Here is a 19,770-nt window from a genome sequence, read left to right on the forward strand (position 1 = left end):
GGTTCAATAAAATATTTTTAGAAAGGCCTTCAGTCTTCAGCTTCATTTACCATTTGAAATCTTGCATTAGGGGTAACACTTGCCCTGATAGATAAATGGTTTTCTTTCAATAGTTGTTAGAGCTAAAAGAACCAGATCGTTTCACTCAGGGCCCAAATGCTCATTCTGTAGGAGAAAGTGTTTATATGTTAATATATTCCAAAGTTTAGAAAAAATTCTGGATTTCTGGATAACCACGTATCAACAACGCTGTGTCTTCTTTTGCTGCTGTTGTTGCTGTTTTTGTTTTTTTGAGACAAAGTTTCACTCTTGTTGCCCAGGCTGGAGTGCAATGGTGTGATCTTGGCTCACCGCAACCTCCACCTCCTGGGTTCAAGTGATTCTCCTGCCTCAGCCTCCCGAGTAGCTGGGATTACAGGCACGCACCACCACACCCGGCTAATTTTGTGTTTTTAGTAGAGATGGGGTTTCTCCATGTTGGTCAGGCTGGTTTCGAACTCCTGACCTCAGGTGATCCGCCCGCCTCAGCCTACCAAAGTGCTAGGCGTGAGCCACCGCACCCAGCCAACCCTGTGTCTTCTAAGTAACCACAAGTAAGCTGCCTTTGCTGTCACTTTCAAAGCTAAAACAAGTGATCATCAAATAATGGCTTTGTTGAAAAATGGTTTTAGCCGGGTATGGTGGCTTGTGCCTACAGTCTCAATTACTTGGGAGGCTGAGGCAGGAGGATCCCTTAAGCCCAGGAGTTTGAGACTAGCCTGGGCAATATGGCAACATCCCATCTCGAAAGAAAAAAAAATTAAATTAAAAAATGAAAAACAGTTTTATCTTTTTAAAAAGTGTTCTAAAAACAAAGTGTCGTTCTAGGGAGCCAACATTTTTTCAAGTATAAGTGACTACAAGTTCATACAGAACGATGCCCTCGGGGTGTACAAAAGTAATAAACATGGGCCTGCCCTGCAAGCTCACAGCCAGAACAGGCAACAAAGCACGGGGCTGATAACTTCCGATCAGGACATGTTGGTAGTCTTAGATCATAACCTGGCCTTAGCTATGTCTGCCTTCTTTACAATGTAAATATACCCTGAACTGAGATTCTGGGTTAATTACTTATATATACTTTCATGAGTTTAAAACTAGGCTGTTAGCTTGGCACGGTGGCTCATGCCTATAATCCCAGTACTTTGGAGGATTGCTTGAGCCTAGGACTTTAAGACCAGTTTGGGCAACATAGTGAGACCCTGTCTCTACCCACATCCCAAAAAATTAGCTGATAGTGGTGGTGCATGCCTGTAGTCCCAGCTACTTGGGAGGCTGAGATGGAATGATCACTTGAGCCCAGGAGTTTGAGGCTGCACTGAGCTGTGACTGTGCCACTGCACTCCAGCCTGCGTGACAAAGCGAGACTCTGTCTAAAAAAAAACCAAATAAAGTAAAATAAAACAAAAATAAAATAAGATTAGACTGCTAAAAAATTTAAGATTATTTTCTTTAAAACATGTAGATTGAAAACTGCAAGAGAGCAAAGGGAATTTTAATTTGACAGATGGGGATGGCGGAGCAGGGAGAGAGATCCACATTTCTGAGAAGATTCAGGCAAAAACTGAAAAAAAGCAGAAGTGCACCAGAACACACTGTCTACCTATTATAGTATTTTGCCCAGAGCTCTGTAGTCCCTCGGCCCCCTGCAGCCCCATGTTGTGGGCTTTCAGAATCCAGAATGGCAGTCCAGCAATATGGACAGGTCACACAAGGGCTGGCTTCTACAGGCTAGCCTGAGAGAGGACAATGAACTGTCCTTTAGAACATTAACTCAAGGAAAATAATTTTCTAAATTTCAAGGTTCTGAGTTACAAAATACCTTCTGGAACACAACCCATGAGTGGATTGGGGCCTGCTAAGCCTAGAGTCTGTGTCAAACACAAGTTCACTTAAAAGAACTAAACACAGACATGTGTGAGAGCTCTCTATCAGGCTATCACATATGGTATCACTTGTTACAGTGGAAATCCGGACAGAACCTAAATCAGAGCCACTGTATATGGTTAGGCTGTACACCTGATGCAGATATCCTCTGGAGCCAGGCAGTTTGGCAGCCCTAACCTACAGGTCCAACAGTAAGGTTCTGGTTAAATCATGATCTGTCTATACAGCTGGATACAATGCAGCTGTCACAAATACTACAGAGAAAGATCTAATGCCTCGGAAAAATGCTGTTCATATGAAAAGCAGTATATACAGTATGATCCTATTTTTGTAAAAAACAATCACACATATCTACTTAAAATATACATAAAGAAGACTGGAAGGAAACTGAAATGCACACTGGGAGGAGTAAGATAATAATTATATATATTTTAAAGCTTTTTGGCCTTTTCCAAATTTTTGGCAGTAAAAAGAAATTGGGGAAATACATGAGTTGGTAGACTTACAAAGAGAAGTGGAAGGGGATTATTCTTCATTTCTCACATACCATCAGTTAAATTTATGGAGTAATATACTTACTCAGCCATGAGTTTTGCTATGCGGTGACAGTCATTCTTGTCATAAAACCAGATACTATATATCGACACTTGAAAAACAAAGGGAAAAAAAGATAAGAGGAAATGAGGTTTCAATATTTGGGTATATGTAAATAATATATTATCAACATGGAATGTCACTAAATGTACCGTCAGACCCTCAAATTGTTAATAGTCAATCTAAAGAAAACAAGTATTTCCTCCCTAAATGCTGTTTAATAAAATCAGGACAGGTAAAACATTCAGATAAAAATTACACAAAATAGTTTTAGACATTATCACCAGATCTCAGTGAACCTAAGACATTACAAAATGTAAGATGCAACCATTAGTTATGTACTATCAAGCTTTGAAGAAAAAGGCTTCCAATTAAACTAAGAATCATATTGATTCTAAGATGCATTCTAAATTGATATTAAAATTGTTGCCAGGCGCAGTGGTTCACACCTGTAATCCCAATACTTTGGGAGGCCGAGGCGGGCGGATCACTTGAGATCAGGAGTTCAAGACCAGCCTGGCCAATATGATGAAACCCATTTCTACTAAAAATACAAAAATTAGCCGGCTGTGGTGGCGTGCCTGTAATCCCAGCTACTCGGGAGACTGAGGCAGGAGAATCGCTTGGGCCTGGGAGGCAGAGGTTGCAGTGAGCCGAGATCATGCCACTGTACTCCAGCCTGGGCAAGAGTGAGACTCCATAAAACAAAACAAAACAAACAAACAAAAAAAATTAAAATTGTTACAATAAAAAGCTTTCAAAACAAATGCCAGCTCTATATCCATCCTATGACTGACTGTTTACATGTGAAATGGACTGAGCTCAGTCTATGGCACTTCTTATCCCATTCTTTTTATTTCCAATATGGTGCTCAGTTCAAAGAAAGCCCTAAAAAAATTTACTGCAAGATAAATGAACTTTATTAAAGATTATAATATATAAAAGCTACTATAAATGCTCTTTGGATAAGGTAGAGTAGAAATACTGAACATACATGTTGAAACAGACACATGGATGGATAAGACCCATTGCTACCATGTGTGCCCATATGATGACACTCACAGCTCAGCACACTTTGCATCTCCTTAAATACTTACAATGATTCCCTAGCACAGAAATGGCAGGTATCATCATGCCTTTTTTAAAGAAACATTACAACTTTTTATTTTGAAAGAATTGTACCTTCACATGCAATTGTAAAGAACAGACAGATCTCAATTGTTTCCTCCAATGGTAACATTTTACAAAACTATGGTATACTGTCACAGCCAGGATACTGACATCAGTCCAGATACAGAAATTTCCATGGCCACCAAGATCCCTGGTGCCCTTTTAGAGCCCACATCCACCTTGCTCTGGCCCCTCTCCTGTCCCTGACTCTTGGCAAATAGGAACCTGTTCTCTATTTCTACAATGTTGTAATTTCAAGAGTATTACATTATATAAATGAAACCACAGAAGTCATAGAAGACTGCTGCTGTCCATTCCAAGCTGGTTGTAATGAGATCCTCTTTGCTCTTCCTGCTCCACTGCCTTCATGGAAGGGAGACGCAGAAGTCCCCTGGTGGCCAATTATCATTAGTGGGGCTTCCAATCCTTGCCAGTTTTGCTGGGCTGGCCTAGTATTGCCAGCAGGACTCTCGTTCAGTCTAGGAGAGGAATGAGCCTACCTGGGCCACCTTCTGTCGCTAGGTTGAAGGTTAAGAAACACCAGGCCCAGGCCCCCTTCTTATGTTGGGTAGGGGTTTGTAAGACACTTTGCTGCTGCTGTTCCACCAGTTCTGGGTTCCTGACCAGATCGTCCTCCTTCTACCTTTCACGGTTCTCCAGATTGTCTGTTGTGTCATTTCCAGGTTTTATAGTTGTAAGTGGCAGGCAGAGAGAAGTCTATGCTACTCAGTTTAATTGGAAGTTTCATTTTGCATTTTTATGGATGGGAATACGGGTTAACGGAGAGACTAAGTAACTTATTAACAAACGAGAGAAAAAAGTCAGTCTCAGAGCTATAAGTAAAACTTGGGTCAGGCCAGGCGTGGTGGCTCACGCCTATAATCCCAGCACTTTGGGAGGCCAAGACGGGCAAATCACCTGAGGTCAGGAGTTCGAGACCAGCTGGCCAACACGGTGAAACTCCGTCTCTACTAAAAATACAAAATTAGCCGGGCATGGTGGCACGTGCCTGTAATCCCAGCTACTCGGGAAGCGGAGACAGGAGAATTGCTTGAACCCGGGAGGCAGAGGCTGCAGTGAATCGAGATTGCTCCACTGCACTCCAGCCTGGGCAACAAGAGCGAAACTCTGTCTCAAAACAAACAAACCCAAAAAACAAACTTGTGTCTTCTCACTCCTAGACCAGTTATCTTGTTACTACATTTTCATTGCTTACATCTCATTGCATTGAAATAACATTACATTTTTTTATAGAAACAAAGTTAGTGAGCTTAGTTATGCTTGATGATTAAAGTGACACATAAAAGAATACACAATTAAATTAAAAGGCACATTAAGAGGGTGCTATAGAATATAGGAAATAGAAGTGCTAGCACAAGAGATTTTATCAAAAAATCATTTTTATAACTATTATTTGGCCCGGCGCAGTGGCTCAAGCCTGTAATCCCAGCACTTTGGGAGGCCGAGACGGGCGGATCACGAGGTCAGAAGATCGAGACCATCCTGGCTAACACGGTGAAACCCCGTCTCTACTAAAAAATACAAAAAACTAGCCGGGCGAGGTGGCGGGCGCCTGTAGTCCCAGCTACTCGGGAGGCTGAGGCAGGAGAATGGCGTAAACCCGGGAGGCGGAGCTTGCAGTGAGCTGAGATCGCGCCACTGCACTCCAGCCTGGGCGACAGAGAGAGACTCCGTCTCAAAAAAAAAAAAAAAAAATTATTTGAATTTTATATTATTAGTATATATCGATTTAGCAAACCACTGCTATTAAAAGTTATTTTAATGGTCAATTATTTGTTTCACCCTAAATTAAGGCCATTATTCCACAAAAGACTTCATGACAACTTTAAAAGTTTCCTTCTCGGCTGGGCGCAGTGGCTCATGCCTGCAATCCCAGCACCCTGGAAGGCCAAGGTGGGTGGATCACCTGAAGTCAGGAGTTCGAGACCACCCTGGCCAACATGGTGAAACCTGTCTCTACTAAAAATACAAAGAATTAGACAGGCATTGTGGTGGATGCCTGTAATTCCAGCTACTCGGGAGGTTGAGGCAGGGAGACTCTCTTGAACCGGGAGGTGGAGGCTGCAGTGAGCTGAGATCGTGCCATTGTACTCCAGCCTGGGCAACAAGAGTGAAACTTTGTCTCCAAAAAAAAAAAAAAAAAATTTATATATATATGTTATATATCATTAAGTATATAATGTAATTATGTAAATAATTATATATATAAAAGTTCCCTTCTCAATAGAAATATAATTTTGAGTCTACTGTTATTGCCGAGTTAATTAAAACACGATTGATACACAGAGCGAGTGAACGGCTTCATTTTAATGATTGAAGATCATGAACAAGAAAAAATCCTACCCTGTTTACAAAGGGCTTCTCAGGCAGGGAAAAACCTCTAATTACACCAAAACTGCTCTAATCTATGGAGCCTGTGTATGGCCATGTGTCCCACAGGTGGCTGCACTACCTGAAGGAAGTCCAGGCTTGCTAGCCTCTGAGCCTTCAACCAGCTAGGAAGAGTTTCCCATGTTTGGAATCCATTTTCACAGTGCCTCTTTTGTTCACAGAATGTCAAAGCACTGTGAGTGCTCTAAACAGAATCAAACTCCAACGAATAACAAGTAATTCTGGAATGTTTTACATGACGGTAAGTCAATAAATTCACTCAGTTTTAACATCTCAATGGAAGGAGCACAGAAGCAGCCTTGTTACAGAGATAATTAATAAGCATGATCTACTGCAGGGTCTTGGTTATGATCTTAGCTGCTAAGGCTTGCTCCAACTACAGTAAATCAGATCAGGGCTTTAAAAAGACTCCATATATGGCAATTACACATGACCACCTTTCTTGAAATATGCCTCTTCCAAGCTTGGCTAATGAACAACCCAAACACCGAAGTCCAAATACAAAAATTTGTTTTCCTCCAATAAGCTATATTAATCTGGACATACTAAAACAATACACAGTGATAAGAAAAATTTATGACATGTGGCCGTGTGCAGTGGCTCACGCCTGTAATCCCAGAACTTTGGGAGGCTGGGGTGGGTGGATCATCTGAGGTGAGGAGTTCGAGACCAGCCTGGCCAACATGGTGAAACTCTGTCTCTACTAAAAATACAAAAAGTAGCTGGGCGTGGTGATGCATGTCTATAATCCCAGCTACTCAGGAGGCTAAGGAAGGAGAATTGCTTAAACCCAGGAGGTGGAGGCTGCAGTGAGCCTAGATCGCGCCACTGCACTCCAGTATGGGAGACAGAACAAGACTCCATCTCAAAAAAAAAAAAAAAAAAGTTTATGATATGCAACACATCAGGCTTAGAGAGGAACACACAATTTTTTCTGTGCTAAACAGAAGCAATTAAGTGTGTTTTCACATGGGCTTCTAAATTTAACTCTTAGGAAAGAATTACTTATCAATAATCACAATAAGTCCATCAAAGCTGTCAACTTATTTTGAAAATCCTTCATTTAAGATGCCCCCTTTTCCTTTGAAGAAATACAATATAATTTAGAAATAAGCACGTGCCTTCTGCTTTTGTATATTATCAAACTGCCTAAAAAGAGCCAAACACTTTCAAAGGCATGTTTGCAGAAGAAATAAAGATAAGAAAGCCATAATGATAGCTTAATGGGTAAGGGATAAGAGTCACACTCGATTCTGCCAAAAGCAGACCTGTAGAGGTTCAGACACGCATCCAAGAATCAGCTCTGTCTGCCAACATATCAAACCGTCAGTGCATGCAACTGGCAAGAAAGCCCAGGGAGCTGCCACGGAGCCTGTCACTATCACTCATGAGGAAAGACAGACAAGTTCACCAGATAGCTAAAACTGCAGAGGACCTCCTCTTCAAACCAAAGTTAAACATTCTTCCCTCAAGAGAACTTACACTCTAAGGCCCAACACATTCTGCCAACAATTCACTTGCTGAAATAAATTTCTCTGATTATGCCACAGAGAATTTAGGCTTTTGGCAACACAGTATTGCCTTTTGCTATGGCAAATGATGGCACAATGTTTTATAAATGGCCTTTCTCAAGATGAAAGAAACTACTTAGTTAATGGATACCTACCACACACTGTGACTGCTAACAGCTATCCTAAGTCAGTCATGTTGCATAAGATAGACAAGACATTGAAAAGTTGGCTGGGTACGGTGGCTCACATCTCTAATCCCAACACTTTGGGAGGCTGAGGCGGGAGGTTCACTTGAGCCTAGCAGTTCAAGACCAGCCTGGGTAACACAGTGGGGCCTTGTTTATTTAAAACATTTTTTTTAATTAAAAAAAATAAAAAAGAAGAAAAAGTTAGGAGGTGTGATAGAACATTTCATTGCCTTCCACAAAAAATATCAAGATCCATCTAAGAATATTGAACATTAAACGTTTCCTTTGCTTTTCAAATGAAGGCCCCATTCTTACAAAAATGTAAAAAACAAACAAACAAAAAAAACTTATTACAAAAATTAAAGGTAATTGAACTATTTTGTATTGAGAAATTTTAATAAATGGAGTTTTGAGTAAGTTTTCTATTTCCTTAGACCCGTTTAAAGATATAGCAACCTATTATGATTTCATATAATATTTCACTGTTTCTCATCTTGAGAGAGGTACATGGCTCACACAAGATCAAGAAAAGTCAAATTAATTTGGTATCTTTGTAAAATCCCTTGAGACTTCTAGAGATGCTGTGAAATGTCACAAAAACAGAGCTGGGAATCACTCTCATACATATGTTGTCTTTGTGATTCATTATTTAGATCTAACCTACTTTCCAAAAGGATCTGAGGAGGCTGGAGATTTTCTCAGTATGGTGCGAAGCAAAAAGGGGGTTTGATAAAAAGCTTTTTGGTGGTGATGTTAAGAGTTATAAAATTTCTTTTTCCTGAAACTCTGTGCTTGAGAAAATAAATAAGGAGAAGAAAAGTTATACAATTTCTAAAGATGATAATGACAAAGATCTCTTACACCAGGAAACAAAAACAAGAAAACGGGCTTTGGGTATAGACAAATACACTTTTTATATATAAAAATGGAATAGGTATATAAACAAAAGTCAGCCCTGGCAAGTAAAAAAGCAAATACCTCTCCCTTGGCAGATCATTTCCTTTAAGACAAGAATAAGCATGGAGGCTCTCCAGGAACATCAAAGGGTTAGGAAAGAGAGAGAAGGGGAGAAAGGCTCCAAGATAGAGGAGCAGAAAACACACACGAAAAAGGATATGGAGCCTAAGACTGAGTGACGTGAGATCATAACAGATTTTGGCATGTTACAAACACTTAGGTAGATGAGATGCTGTATATCTGCAAGTAACGCTGGAAAATGTGATTCAATTATCTTTGCAGCTTAACCCTTTTGGCCAAAAAACCCACTCATTGCAGACCACCACCGAACACTAATATGGTAGAGAAAGAGTCCAACTTCTAAAATTTAAATTGTAATATGTACTTATTGAATATTCAACAATGATTAAAAGACTCAGGACAGGTAATTTAAAAATGCTACTCTTCAAGGTCTTCATCATTTAAAAATTTGGTGCCTCTAAGTTAAATCAAATCTGAATATATTAACCCGAAATACTTCTTCCACTATCCCATTAACATTATAATCTCAGTATAGAATTCAGACACATGAAATGACCATTGAACTTCTTTAGGAATTAGGAAAATAAACCCAACAATATCACAACTAATTACTCCCACTTGCAAAAGCTTTATTCTTCAACAATGGGCAACCCTAAGTAAAACAGTGAATTGCACTAGGGTTTTGCCTTTGCTTTTAGGATTTATATCGCTATTGCCACACAGTACCCACAACTCCTTAAAGTACAGCTTCCAAAGTGTGTGGTGTAAATCAGGGGTCCCCAACCTCAGGGTCACGGATTGGTACTGGTCCGTGGTCTGTTAGGAACCAGGCTGCACAGCAGGAGGTAAGTGGCAGACAACAGAGCATTACTGCCCGAGCTCTGCCTCCTGTCAGATCAGCTGCGGCATTAGATTCTCATAGGAGCTCCAGCCCTACTGTGAACTGCGTATGTGAGGGATCTAGATTGTGGCTCCTTACAAGAATCTAACGCCTGATGACCTGTCATTGTCTTCCATCACCCCCGGATCGGACCGCTGTTTAGATGCAGGAAAACAAGCTCAGGGCTCCCACTGATTCTACATGATGGTGAGTTGCATAATTATTTCATTATATATTGCAATACTAACAGAAATAAAGTGCACAATAAATGTAACGTGTCTGAATCATCCTGAAACGATTCCCCAATCCCCATCCATTGAAAAACAGTCTTCCACAAAACTGGTCCCTGGTGCCAAAAAGGTGGGGGAATGCTGGTGTAAATGATTATGGTTCTGCCAAATGTTGAACATGTCCAACCCCTGCACTGGCAGTCTAGTCGCTCTAGTATCCCACACAAATATCATTTTTATGTATGATAAGGGAAAGACAAAGGCAGGGGGAAGCATGGCCCTTGACCTCCATGGAGTTGAATTCCCATTTCCTAGGCTTCCAAAAATCTACAGTTGGGGATCTGGGAAATGGGTCAGACGGGATGTAAAATAGGGGGGAAACTTCTTTTCTCTCCTTTCCCTTACTTCTACACTCCTACACATTTTTCTACCAATTTACTAATCGATATCCACAGCAGGGTTGTAAGCACAAATACTCACGGACTGTAAGAGACCTCAGAGTGTGGTGGGATCGGTGATGAACCTGTCTTACCTACAACTCTGGCCGACTGTAGCACTTGCAGGAATCCAAGTGCTGTGTGGCCACACATGTCATTTTGTTACAAGAAAAATCAGCAATCCAGGTATGGATGTATAAAATATGGTAATTTTTAAATGTTGGTAGCAAATGCTTAGCCTGTGCTTTCCTTTTATTAAAAAGAAAAAGCTGGCCGGGTGTGGTGGCTCACGCTTGTAATTTCAGCACTTTGGGAGGCCGAGGCGGGTGGATCACTTGAGGTCAGGAGTTTAAGACCAGCCTGGCCAACATAGTAAAACCCCATCTCTACTAAAAATACAATAAAAGTTGTTAGGCATGGTGGCATGTGCCTGTAATCCCAGCTACCATGGAGGCTGAGGCAGAAGAATCACTTGAGCCTGGGAGGCAGAGGTCGCAGTGAGCTGAGACTGCACCAGCACACTCCAGCCTGGGCAACAGAGCAAAATTCCACCTCAAAAACAACAACAAAAACAAAACAAACAAAAAAAAACACCAAACAAACAAAGGCCGGGCATGGTGGCTCATGCCTGTAATCCCAGCACTTTGAGAAGCCGAGGCGGGTGGATCACCTGAGGTCAGGAGTTCAAGACGAGCCTGGCCAACATAGTGAAACCCCGTTTCTACTGAAAATACAAAAATTAGCCGGGTGTGATGGCATGTGCCTATAATCCCAGCTCAGGAGGCTGAGGAAGGAGAATCACTTGAACCTGGGTGGCAGAGGTTGCAGTGAGCTGAGATTGCGCCACTGTACTCCAGCCCGGGCGACGAGAGCAAAACTCCGTCTCAGAAAAAAAAAAAAGAAAGAAAGAAAAGAAAAGCAAAAGCTGAGCATGCCTGGAAGCAGTGACTTTGTAAGTGACTCAGACCTGCCTGGATCCTCCAGGGCACTGAACCCGAAGGGCCCAGTCTCAAGGTTTATTCTGCACACTCCCGAGGAGCTTCCCTCTTCCTTAGACTAGTGGTTACTCTGTTTCAATTTTTACATACACAGATAACTTCAGTGTGTAAACAGAAGGTGAAAACCTACATATTACAGTTAACATATTTGTCACTTAGGTACAAAAAATGATTTCCTTTGTGAGTTCTCAAAATAAATAACATTCAAAGTATTGAATACTTAATATAATTATCTAAAAGAGATAAATGATACAGGCATGGTTAACTTTACCAATCTTTACAATTAAGATAACACCACAATAAAAAAAAAAGATGAAAAGTGCTTTTATCTAACAACACTACCTGAGGGGGAAAAAGTCAGTAATTAATGAATCATAATGAAAAGAATCTTCTTTGGAAATTCTGAAATGGTCAATGGATTTACGAAGTTACCAAGAAGGCACCTGGTAAATGCTCTAGCAGAATACTAAGCAGCGCCTACAATGAGCCAGAAAGTAATATATGTATTTTTAAAGCATGTGAACTAACAGTGTCACTGAGTCAGACTCAGCCACTGAGTCTTAAGTCCCTCTGTGTTTTTGTGGTGTTTTTACCTCTTCAGTCTGCAAATGTGGCAACAGCAAGGCTCTTTCCTTATCTTGGTCCAGAAGGCCAGACTAATGCAGTTGCCACAGACCCTTTCTCCTTCACTGATTACAGAATCATACCAACCACAGCAGTGCCGCAGCTGATGGTGGAAGACTGCCTTTCTTCAAGCTAAGAAAGAAGAACTGCACTGAATTCAAAGATATCAAAGAATGAACCACGGACATTTTCTGGTTGTTTATGAATTCCTCTTTCAGCCTGGAGGGAGAACTCACATTTTTGGACTGGACAAATTATAAACTTATCTTGTAAGGAAATTTCTTGCACTGTGCTTTAAAAGTCTGAAGATTTGCTCCAAATGCCAACAGCCACCTACCATCTCTACTGTTTTGAGTCTTGCCCTTGAACTGAGAAAGGACAAGCAGAGAGACAAAAAAAGCACACACTACAGCATTTCTTTTACTAAAACTTTCCATTTGGCAGCGGTATTTTCAACACGATGGAAATGAACCTTCCTACTTTTTCTAGTGATCTGATTTTAATTAAAAACACTATATATCAAGAGATTGATGCCCGATATAAAGGAAAAGTGATAAGTGAAGCAGAAACGAAGGGGTACTTCTCTCTGGCTTTTGGAGGTAAGTTCTTAAAAATATTAAATAGCAGTAATTGTTGACATTTTAAATTATACTTACGAGATAATTGTCTTTTTTGGTTAAGCAGGCTAAAGAGCAACATACTAGACTACTAGCTATATGACATTAACACCTTCTAAAGAAAATTTCAGATTAGATTTTACTCACATAGGATCACTCTGAAAGTGTTTCATACAAACCACAAACTTGTAATTGTTTAAACCTGTCAAGGTAAAATAAAATTCGGGAAATATCTGTGTTCTTTTGAAAAACTGAAAAGGACTTTGTCCATTTTCCCAAAAGTGCTTTTGGTTTTACAGAAAACATTAAAAAATACAAAAAGTGGCATTAAGTGGGAGATACATGCCTTAGGGTGTTACGTGGAGGAAACATGAAAAACTTGTCCTTATAAATGATTAGCTTCCAGTAAAGAGATGCCATATCTAACATGCACATGAAGTAAAATTATCATTGTTTTTGGTTAAAACTACCATTACACACTAGTCTATGGCGAGAATAAGGTCTGAGAAGAGAAAATCAAGACTATATACTCTTTCCAAACAATGGATGAGTACTGCCGCTGAAAATGACCAAGAAAAAATACGTACATACCCTTACTGTCTCTCTGGTAGATCAGATTGTCACTATTACTAGCCCAATCATTCAAATTTACAACCAATAACTCTCAAACCATGGACTTTAAATCATTAATTTTTATCATTAATCTACAGGGGGTTGTTTTAAGAATAAACTTGCATAGCTTTGGGCTTAATGTAGCAGCACATTTCATTAAGAATCCTGAGCCAGCTGGGTGCAGTGGCTAGTGTAATCCGAGCACTTTGGGAGGCTGAGGTGGGATGATCGCTTGAGGCCAGGAGTTGGAGACCAGATTGGTCAACACAGCAAGACCCTATCACCACAAAAAATTTGTAGAGACCCTATCTCTATTTAAAAGAAAAATATTTAGCTGGTGTGGTAGCTCACACCTATAGTCCTAGCTACTCAGGGCAGGGGCTGAGGAAGGAGGATCGTTTGAACACTACAGCCTGGGCAACAGAGTGAGACCCTGTCTCAGGAAAAAAAAAAAAAAAAAAAAAAGAATCTTGACCCTTACCAAGAAGGCAGAGTTTTGACACAGAAAGTTCTAACGTCCTTTAGTAACTTCAGCTTATAATTTTCTTTTTTTTCTTTTTTTTTTTTTTGAGACGGGGTCTCGCTCTGTCACCCAGGCTGGAGTGCAGTGGCCGGATCTCAGCTCACTGCAAGCTCCGCCTCCCGGGTTCACGCCATTCTCCTGCCTCAGCCTCCCGAGTAGCTGGGACTACAGGCGCCCGCCACCTCGCCCGGCTAGTTTTTTGTATTTTTTAGTAGAGACGGGGTTTCACCGGGTTAGCCAGGATGGTCTCGATCTCCTGACCTTGTGATCCACCCGTCTCGGCCTCCCAAAGTGCTGGGATTACAGGCTTGAGCCACCGCGCCCGGCCTATAATTTTCTAAGAAAATACAATAGAGCCTAAGGACTAAAAAAATTAATAAAATTCTTTAAAAGTGCACAGTAGTTTTAATCTATATGATATAGCAGCTGGTAAAGTGCTTGGCAAATGACATATTCAATAAATGTCACTGAATTAAGGTATGTATCTGAGTTAAATAATCACCTTGGTTAAAAACAAGGTAAAACGCTATATATATATATATATATATATATATATATATATATATATTTTTTTTTTTTTTTTTGAGATGAAGTATATATATACAATTTTTTTTTTTTTTGAGATGGAGTCTCGCTCTGTTGCCCAGGCTGGAGTACAATGGTGCGATCTTGGCTAACTGCAACCTCCGCCTCCCAGGTTCAAGTGATTCTCCTGCCTCAGCCTCCTGAGTAGCTGGAATTGGAGGCGTGTGCCACATGCCCGGCTAATTTTTGTGTTTTTAGTAGCAATGGGGTTTTACCTTGTTGGTTAGGCTGGTCTCAAACTCCTGACTTTGTGATCCGCCCGGCTCAGCCTCCCAAAGTGCTGGGATTATAGGTATGAGCCACTGTGCCTGGCCTAAAATGCAATATTGAAATAGTTTTTGCCAAAGAAAATCATTAAATGCCAGAACCAATTTTATAGAGCTTGATGGTACTGTAAACCTATATTATTAATACTTTCAATTAGCCAGGTTATACTGTAGACTGTCTAGCTGTAACAAAGAGAAAAATCAGTTCTGTTTGCTTTTACAAGTCATGCGCCACAAATGCTGCTTTGGTCAGTGACAGACTGCATACATAACAGTGGTTTCTTAAGATTATAATACCACATTTTCACTGTACGTTTTCTCTTAAGATGTTTTTAGATGTACGAATTCTTACCAATGTGCTACAACTGCCTCTCACATTCAGTACAATAACATGCCGTACAGGTTTGTAGCCTTAAAGCAATACCATATATTCTAGGTATGTAGGCTATGTCATTTATGTTTGTGTAAGTACAGTCTATGATGCTCATACAACAAAACTGCCTAATGACATCTCTTAGGACATATTCCTGTTGTTTAGTGACTCACGACTGTACTTTGTTATTGATTCACATGCTAGGTTTAGATTCTTAAAAAATTCCTCAGAACACACTTTACAGAATATTCTTGGGGCATTTTGTAATTAAGTGATAGGTAAGCATATACATATTTAAAAAAGATTCCCCATTACTACTTTATTCCTAAGAGGTGTCCACAGTGAAAATCAAAACACCTCTGCTACTGGTCTTGAGGAAAAACATCTTCTAAGAGAAGTATTACTCAGTGAGGTGTGCTGCTTGTAGCAGGTATGTATTGGGTTGATGTAAAATATTTGTGGTTCTTGACATTACTATAATTGCAAAAACCACAATTACTTTTGGACCAACCTAATAGTGAGGTATGTTGCTTATAGCAAGTATGTATAATAGGGAGGTATGTTGCTCACCACCTTGCTGAGGGAATAGTGAATCACAGAAGCATGATTTCCTCATCACAGAAGAGCGGACTTTGGAGACAAGTTTCCCTTGAAGATTAGACCAGATGTGTACGAACCCTGTAGCTGCCTTTTCAGAGGCTGGTCTCCACATGGAGAACTAACAGTCCTAGTACCATTTACTGAATAGAACATTCCTCTCAGCATTTTCTTTAGAAGTGATGAGAGAGATTTTTAGTCTATTGGCCCAATTATTTTATCTATGAGCCCTTTCAAATCTATTTATTCCTAAGTAATCTTTGTTAAACTATGTTTTCGTAGGAAACTGTCTTCCATCTAAGTTTTAAATTTATAGGCAAAAGTTCTTCACAGTGGCTTGTTTTTAAAAATGCGTGTTCTCTGCCTTTAGTTGGAACATATTTATATTTTTATTTCTAATACTGCATATTGTACCTCCCCTTCTTTCTTTAATGATTGTTGTTCAATCATGTTATAGTGGAATTTTTTGTTTTGTTGATCTGCTCTATTCTATTGAAATTTCTACTTTTTGCAATTAATTTCTACTCCTTATTTTCCTTCAGCTTTACTCAGATTTCCCTATTTTCCTCCCTAAATTCTTTGGATGAATGGCCTATATTTGGCAATTTTTATAAACCTCTAATATATACTTGAAAAAAACGCAAATTCTCTAATTGCTAGAAGTAGGATTTTTTTTTCTTTTTTCTTCTCAGACATACTTTATCATCAGTTAATGTCAGTAGCAGAACTGGACAAAATTTTCATCACTGAGAGTAGCAGGGGTTTTTGTTTTTGTTTTTTTGAGACGGAGTCTCGCTCTGTTGCCCAGGCTGGAGTGCAGTAGTGTGATCTTGGCTCACTGCAACCTCTGCCTCCTGGGTTTAAGCAATTCTCTGCCTCAGCCTCCTGAGTAGCTGGGATTATAGGTGCCCGCAACCACGTCTGGCTAATTTTTTTTTTTTGTTGTATTTTTAGTAGAGACAGGTTTTCACCATCTTGGCCAGGCTGGTCTTGAACTCCTGACCTCGTGATCCACCCTCCTCGGACTCCCAAAGTACTGGGATTATAGGCGTGAGCCACTGCGTCTGGCCAGCAGGGTTTTTTATATGTCCATCGTATCAGGTTTGTTAACTGTATTGTTCAACTATCCAGTAACTTTATTGTCTGTGGCCAGATGTGGTGGCTCACACCTGTAATCCTAGCACTTTGGGAGGTCAAGGTGGGAGGATCATTTGTGGCCAGGAGGTTGAGACCAGCCTGGGCAATAAAGCAAGACCTCATCTCTTAAAAAAAAATTGTCTGCTTTATCTGTCAATTACTAAAGTGGTTTACTAAAATCTGTCACTATAATTATGGATTTTTAACATTCAATTTGCAATTCTGACATACACTAAGTATATATCATTCAAAATTATTTTATCTTCTAGGTCACTTATTCCTTTCATCATTATGTGGTAACTTTTACCCCAATGATGCTTTTTGTTTTACAGTTTACCATGTATGACTCACACAGACACCTGCCTTTTTTGCTTGATAGCTGCCTGATAAATCTCATTCTGTTGCTTACTTTCAACCTTTCCAGGATCTTAAGGGTTTTTAAAGTTTCTTGAAAACAGCATACAGGGCCAAGTGTGGTGGCTCACATCTGTAATCCAGCACTTTGGAAGGCCAAGACAGGAGGACTGCTTGAGCCCAGGAGTTTGAGACCAGCCTGGACAATATAGAGACCTTGTCTCTACAAAAAATAAAAACGTATTAGCTGGGAGTGGTGGCATGCACCTGTGGTCCCAGCCACTTGGGAGGCTGAAATGGAAGGATCACTCAAGCCTCAGAGGCTGAGGCTGCAGAGCCATAATGGTGTGTTACTGCACTCCAGGTTGGGTGTCACAGCGAGACCTGTCTCTAAAAAATAAATAAAGAAAAATAATTAAAAACATTAAAACAGTATGTAGGCAAATTCTACATGTTTATCCAATCTGAGTCTTTTAACTGGCAAGTTTAGTTCACTTAACATTTGTTCTAAATTGATTGATTTCTGCCATTTTATTCTGGGCTTTCATTTTCCCATGGTTTCTATTTACTTTTTTCCCACTTCCTGGTTTTTATTGGTTTGAAAGTTAAGATATCCTATTTATGTTCTGCAGCGGAATCTTTTGAATATACAAAACCTTATTAATCAATTTATCTGCCATCATCACAATCTTGGAATGCTTAGGTTTGAACAGCTTTTAGTTTGTTACTGCTTTTTGCAAAATAAAATCATTAAAAGCCAGAAACTATTTCATAGAGCTTGATGGTACCACAAACCTGTATCTTAATATTTTCAATTAATCAGGTTATACTGTAGAGCATCTAGCTGTGAGAAAAAGAAAAACCAGTTCTGTCTGCTTTTACCAGTTACACGCTGCAAATGCTCAATAGACACGTGGCTACAGCAAGAATCTGGGGAGACAACTGCTGTTGTTTTTGTTGAAAAGTATATTTTGTTCTCTTGGATTACTGAATTATTGGTTGTTTTTTTCTTCAGTCCTCTGAATATATTATTCTTTTGTCTTCTAAACTCAGTAGCTGCAACTAAGGAATACGCTGTCAGACTAACTGGCGTTCCTTTGTAAACACTTAATCTTTTTTTTTTTTTTTTTTGAGACAGAGTCTTGCTCTGTCGCCCGGGCTGGAGTGCAGTGGCCGGATCTCAGCTCACTGCAAGCTCCGCATCCCGGGTTTACGCCATTCTCCTGCCTCAGCCTCCCAAGTAGCTGGGACTACAGGCGCCCGCCACCTCGCCCGGCTAGTTTTTTTGTATTTTTTTTTTTTTAGTAGAGACGGGGTTTCACCGTGTTAGCCAGGATGGTCTCGATCTCCTGACCTCGTGATCCGCCCGTCTCGGCCTCCCAAAGTACTGGGATTACAGGCTTGAGCCACCGCACCCGGCCAACACTTAATTTGGTTGCTTCTCTGTCTTTGATATCAGAATGTGTCGGGGTGTGTGTGTGTGTGTGTGTGTGTATCTTGAGCAACCTTTGGTTGCTTCTCTGTCTTTGATATCAGAATGTGTCGGGTGTGTGTGTGTGTGTGTGTGTGTGTGTGTGTATACATATATATACACATACATACATATTTTTTTGAGACAGAGTCTCACTCTGTTACCTAGGCTGCAGTGCAGTGGCATGATCTCGGCTCACTGCAACCTCCACCTCCTGAGTTCAAGTGATTCTCCTGCCACAGACTCCCGAGTAGCAGGAATTACAGATGCCTGCCATCAGGCTCATCTAATTTTTGTATTTTTAGTAGAGATGGGGTTTCACCATGTTGGCCAGACTGGTCTCGAACTCGTGACCTCAAGTGATCTGCCTGCCTAAGCCTCCCAAAGTGCTGGGATTACAGGTGTGAGCCGCAGCGTCCGGCTATATTTCTATGTTTTATGCTTGGAGCCCATTCTATTGTTTAAATCTGGGATCTATGTCTTTTATGGATTCTGGAAAATTCCCAGTCTGATACCAACTCTTCAAATATTGACTCTCTACAAATCTGCTTTATCATTCTGAAATTCTTATCCATCAAATGTTAGATTTATAATTCTAATCACTCTGTCATATTTCCATTTCGTCCTTTGTTTTGGATACATTCTGGATTTCCTCAGATATCTCTTCTAGCTCACCAATTCTCTTTTTAGCTATTACCAATTAACTGTTAAATCCAAGTAGAGAGTGTCTTTTAATTAAAATTTTAATTTCTATTAGTTCTACTCAGCTATTTTTCAAATCTTCCTTTTTTTTTTTTTTTTTTTTTAAAAAAAATACAGCATTTATTCTTTTTTTACTCTTTTACTTTTTGAGACAGGGTCTCACTCTATCACCCAGGCTGGAGTGCAGTGGCGTGATCATGGCTCACTGCAGCCTCAACCTCCCAGGCTCAGGTGATTCTCCCACCTCAGCCTCCCAGGTCTGCCTGGCTAATTTTTTGTATTTTTTATAGAGATGGGGTCTCGCCATGTTGCTCATGCTGATCTGGAACTCCTGGGCTCAAGTAATCTGCCCGGCTTGGCCTCCCAAAGTAGTGGGATTAGAAGTGTGAGCCACTGTGCCTGGCAGCATTTTATTCTTTTCTTTTTGAGACGGAGTTTCACTCTTGTTGCAGTGGCGTGATCTTGGCTCACTGAAGCCTCCGCCTCCCGGGTTCCAACGATTCTCCTGACTCAGTTTCTCCCAAGTAGCTGGGATTACAGGCATCTGCCACTATGCCAGGATAATTTTTTGTATTTTTAGTAGAG

General features: G+C 40.3%; 1 protein-coding gene and 1 non-coding gene across 2 annotated transcripts in view; both read right to left on the reverse strand.

Annotated features, from left to right (window-relative positions):
• Window positions 1–19,770, reverse strand: part of LOC105480571 (decapping mRNA 1A) — a 61,795-nt gene that overhangs the window by 30,321 nt on the left and 11,704 nt on the right. Inside the window, exon 4 of the mRNA XM_011739646.2 lies at window positions 2,506–2,572. Coding sequence (XP_011737948.2) covers window positions 2,506–2,572 — 67 coding nt within the window. The remainder of the gene's footprint in view (window positions 1–2,505; window positions 2,573–19,770) is intronic.
• On the reverse strand, window positions 16,205–16,273 carry LOC112426459 (small nucleolar RNA SNORD38). The gene has a single exon (XR_003017790.1). It is a non-coding gene; the product is annotated as a small nucleolar RNA SNORD38 (small nucleolar RNA).

This window comes from Macaca nemestrina, chromosome 2 (assembly GCF_043159975.1).
Source record: "Macaca nemestrina isolate mMacNem1 chromosome 2, mMacNem.hap1, whole genome shotgun sequence".
Classification (NCBI taxonomy): domain Eukaryota; kingdom Metazoa; phylum Chordata; class Mammalia; order Primates; family Cercopithecidae; genus Macaca; species Macaca nemestrina.